Raw genomic sequence first — 3,675 nt, 5'->3', positions numbered from 1 at the left:
GTCTAACTACACCACGAGTACAACCAACATAGGTGGTGACATAAATGATAGTCACCCAGGATATCGGGGCTAGATCTTGATATCTCAACACTCCCCCTCAAGCTCAAATCCATCTCAAGTACACCACCAAGCAAGCTCCTAAATCTGCGAAGCTTCTCGGTACCCAATGCCTTCGCAAAAATATCAGCCACCTACTCCTGAGTGCTGACATAGACAAGATCAATCTGACCAGCTAGAACCTTCTCCCTCACAAAGTGATAATGCACCTCAATGTCCTTCGTTCTAGCATGATAAACTGGGTTATTAGCAAGCATGATGCTGCTAATGTTGTCACAATGAATGACAACTGTTGCATGAAACAGACTGTCCCATATCTGCAAGTAGCTTCCGTAACCAAGCTACCTCACATGCTGCCATCGCTGCACCCCTGTACTCAACCTCTGTGCTCTACAAGGAAACTGTCAGCTGCTTCTTGCTGCTCCAACTCTGATGGCAGCACTCCCAAGGGAAAACATAAAACCGCTAGTAGATCTCCTGTCTGAGACACTACCAGCCCAATCAGCATCTGTGTACCCATGTACCTGTAATGCACACCCAGCTTCATAAAACAGTCCATAATGCAATGTGGACTTCACATACCGCAGTATGCGTCTAGCTGCATCCAAATGTGGCTTCCTCGGTGCTTGCATAAACTGACTCACCAGCCCCACAGCATAGCTCAAATCTGGTCTGGTTATAGTCATGTAAATCAAGCTACCTACTATGCGCCTGTACATAGTAATATCTTCAAGAAGCTCACCTGTCTCTACACTGAGCTTCACATTCTACTCCTAGAAAGCAGACTCTTGGGAAGTTGAGGTGGTTGAACCACCATTCCTTTGCTCTTCACTCAGCAAGAGAGCAATAAGTTCCTGAAAATCAGGAAATGTTTCACGGACTCCAATGGATGTCCGAAACTGTGCATAATCCTTCCCAAGACCATTCAAGGTCACAGACACTAAGTCCTCATCATCAACAGGTGCTCCAATGGAGCCAAGAGAATCTGCAAGGCCTTTCACCTTCAAGGAATACTCATTTATATTCAGATTTTTCCTTTGCACATTGTGTAACTCCTGCTTGAGCTGCATCTTTCGTGCATTGGTATTTGTGCTATACAGCTTCACCAATGTATCCCATGTCTCCTTAGGCGTCTCTACATCCTGTATATGCACAATCATAGAATCTGAAATACTGACAGACAACCAATACAAGCATTTCCTGGCTTTTTCATGCCATTCTTTAAAGGCCTTCAATTCAGCAGGAGTGGAAGCAACACCTAAGACTGGTTCTGCAGTTTCACCACTGATGTACTCCCAAACTGCCTTTCCCATAAGGAAGTTTGTCATCCTGAACTTCCATGCTTGGAAGTTGTTCTTGTCAAGCTTCTCACTGACAATGGTAGACAGATTCTCAGACATTTTACAAATCACGAACTGCAACAGCAACCTGTAAACACAGCAAATGCCTCACAAGGGCAAACAACAAAAATTCTGCAAACAGCCTCACAGGGACAGTGGCAAGCAACCACGAGTCACTTTAAGTGACGAATATGCATAAACACAGCAACCCAAACTGGCATGTGTTTCTCAGAATCTCTGCACCAGTGTCACATAGCAGCCTCTCTGTCACAAATTACACACAGGCGAAAATACGGGACACACAGTAAAAAATGTGGCCACTTCTCCTGAGTGCCTGCGAAAACTTTGCGATGCCAAAACGGACCTCGAAACGGCCCCAAACCGTAATTTCGACGCGTCAGAAACAACTTCGCAGATCGTTTTTCTCAGGGTAATGCACCCGAGCTTCACCCCAGGGGGCGTCGAAATCAGTGACAGTGCACCTTGCACTCACGGCTGTGTACCTGCAGAGATATGCTCCCCAACGTCCAAAATGAAAGGAGGCGCAAATCCTCTTACCAGGGTATCGCGACCTCTACTTGATGCTTGAGCTCCTCCCACGAACCAAGCTTTGATACCATGTAAAGAATGCGGGAGAGAGGGAGGAGACTCGATTGCAGCTTCTTCACAACATACACAAGAGAGGAGACACAAGATGTGGAGGCTGAAGCTTATCTTCACTTAGTTGAAAATAGCACACAACAACACTACAATAGAAGAGGGGTATACCCTATATGTCAAACCCTAGAATACGTGGTTCATATGTGAACCCAAACCAAAAACATAAGTGGCAGTCTAACTACACCACGAGTACAACCAACATAGGCGGTGACATAAATGATAGTCACCCAGGAGATATATCGGGGCTAGAGCTTGTTATCTCAACATAGTGCAGTACAATTGGCAGAAGCACAGAGGAGGGATCCCTTTTGAGGACATAAGGAGGCAAGAGCTTGTAAAGCTAGCCAGGGTCTTAAGGATGCTCACCCGGATCGAGCCAGCTAACCACCATAATATACTTGCACCAAGTTTTATAGCCAGACTATGCCATCCTCAGCAGCACAAAATAATTGGGCTAATTTTTTCACTCAGGAGATCAGAACAGCCTGTACAAAGCATCAGGACCAAATGCTTAATCCCATGATTTTGATGCCGCTGATATATCATATGGGTGCATGGAGATTAGATAGAACAAATTTTGGTTATGCAGCAAAGACAAGGAGGATCGAAGAAATCGATGAGGAAGAGCCTAAAAGACAGAGAGTTGACCCAGTGCAAACAAGGTAGATGACACAATAGGAAGCAGGTGAATCAAGAAAGACAGCTGAGAAGAAGGACAAAGAACAAGCAGATGCTGCAGTTCAATGGTCAAGCGTATCATCAGAGAGGAGAGCAGCCACTGTAGCCACCGAAAGAAGGCAACAAAGAGAGGCACAGGCTCTAGCTAAGGCAGCAGAGGAAGCAAAAGTAGTAGAGGTAGCTACTAAAGAGATGGAAGCATAGATGGCCCAGGCCGAGGCAGAGGAGGCTGAAAAGAAACGACAAAGCTGATGAAGAAAGGAAGAGGTTGGCAGATTTAGAAAATCTGTTGAATACAGATGACCTTCCAAATTTTGATCCCCACCTCCTGAGGTAACACCCAATGATGCAGCAACTCGGATCCAGAAGGAGCAGTTAGCAGCTGCTATGCTCACATCACTTAAGAATAAGGGTCAGTTGCACCCCAATAAACCTCTCCTTCCACCACAACCTGTTACTGCAATAGAAGCAGTTGCAAATCAGAATACCTTGGATTATGCAGATCGACAATCCTATCAAGCATATAAAACACTTGCAGGAGACAGAGTTGAACAAAGTGAATATGGTTATATGCGAGCCATGATCGAACTCCAGAAGCATGCAATGCAAATCTATAATTGGAGAGAAGAGGAGAAGGTCCATTGCAAAACACAAATGCTTATTGCCCAGACACTAAGAGATCAAGCCCAAGAAGAGCTTGCACGGGTCCAAGCTAGCTAGCAAGGCTATATTCAGCAGGTCAATCAGTTAGTTGAAGCAGAAAAGCTCCTGAAAAAGAGAGAGTGCAAGTGCTAGAACAATCGGCACAAGAACATACACTGGCCATTCAAGCCAGAGATACACAGGTCAAAAGTTTACAAGAGCATTCCTAGAGGCAAGAAGAAAAGTACAAGGCTTTGGAGAGATAGTTACAGGATGCTCAGTTGAAAATAGAGTTGTA

General features: G+C 45.1%; 1 protein-coding gene across 1 annotated transcript; it reads right to left on the bottom strand.

Annotated features, from left to right (window-relative positions):
* Positions 1-830: 830 nt before the first annotated feature.
* Positions 831-1,385, bottom strand: LOC147614426 (uncharacterized). The gene has a single exon (XM_086780528.1). It carries the CDS (start codon positions 1,383-1,385, stop codon positions 831-833), a length of 555 nt encoding a protein of 184 aa, XP_086636654.1.
* Positions 1,386-3,675: the final 2,290 nt, after the last annotated feature.

This window comes from Cibotium barometz, chromosome 42, assembly GCF_041138505.1.
Source record: "Cibotium barometz isolate CiBa-2024 chromosome 42, ASM4113850v1, whole genome shotgun sequence".
Classification (NCBI taxonomy): domain Eukaryota; kingdom Viridiplantae; phylum Streptophyta; class Polypodiopsida; order Cyatheales; family Cibotiaceae; genus Cibotium; species Cibotium barometz.
This window is presented reverse-complemented; position numbering and strand designations above follow the sequence as displayed.

Bases quoted from the DNA above. Each gene is read 5' to 3' on its own strand.
- LOC147614426 (XM_086780528.1), bottom strand. From the start codon at position 1,385: ATGACAAACTTCCTTATGGGAAAGGCAGTTTGGGAGTACATCAGTGGT.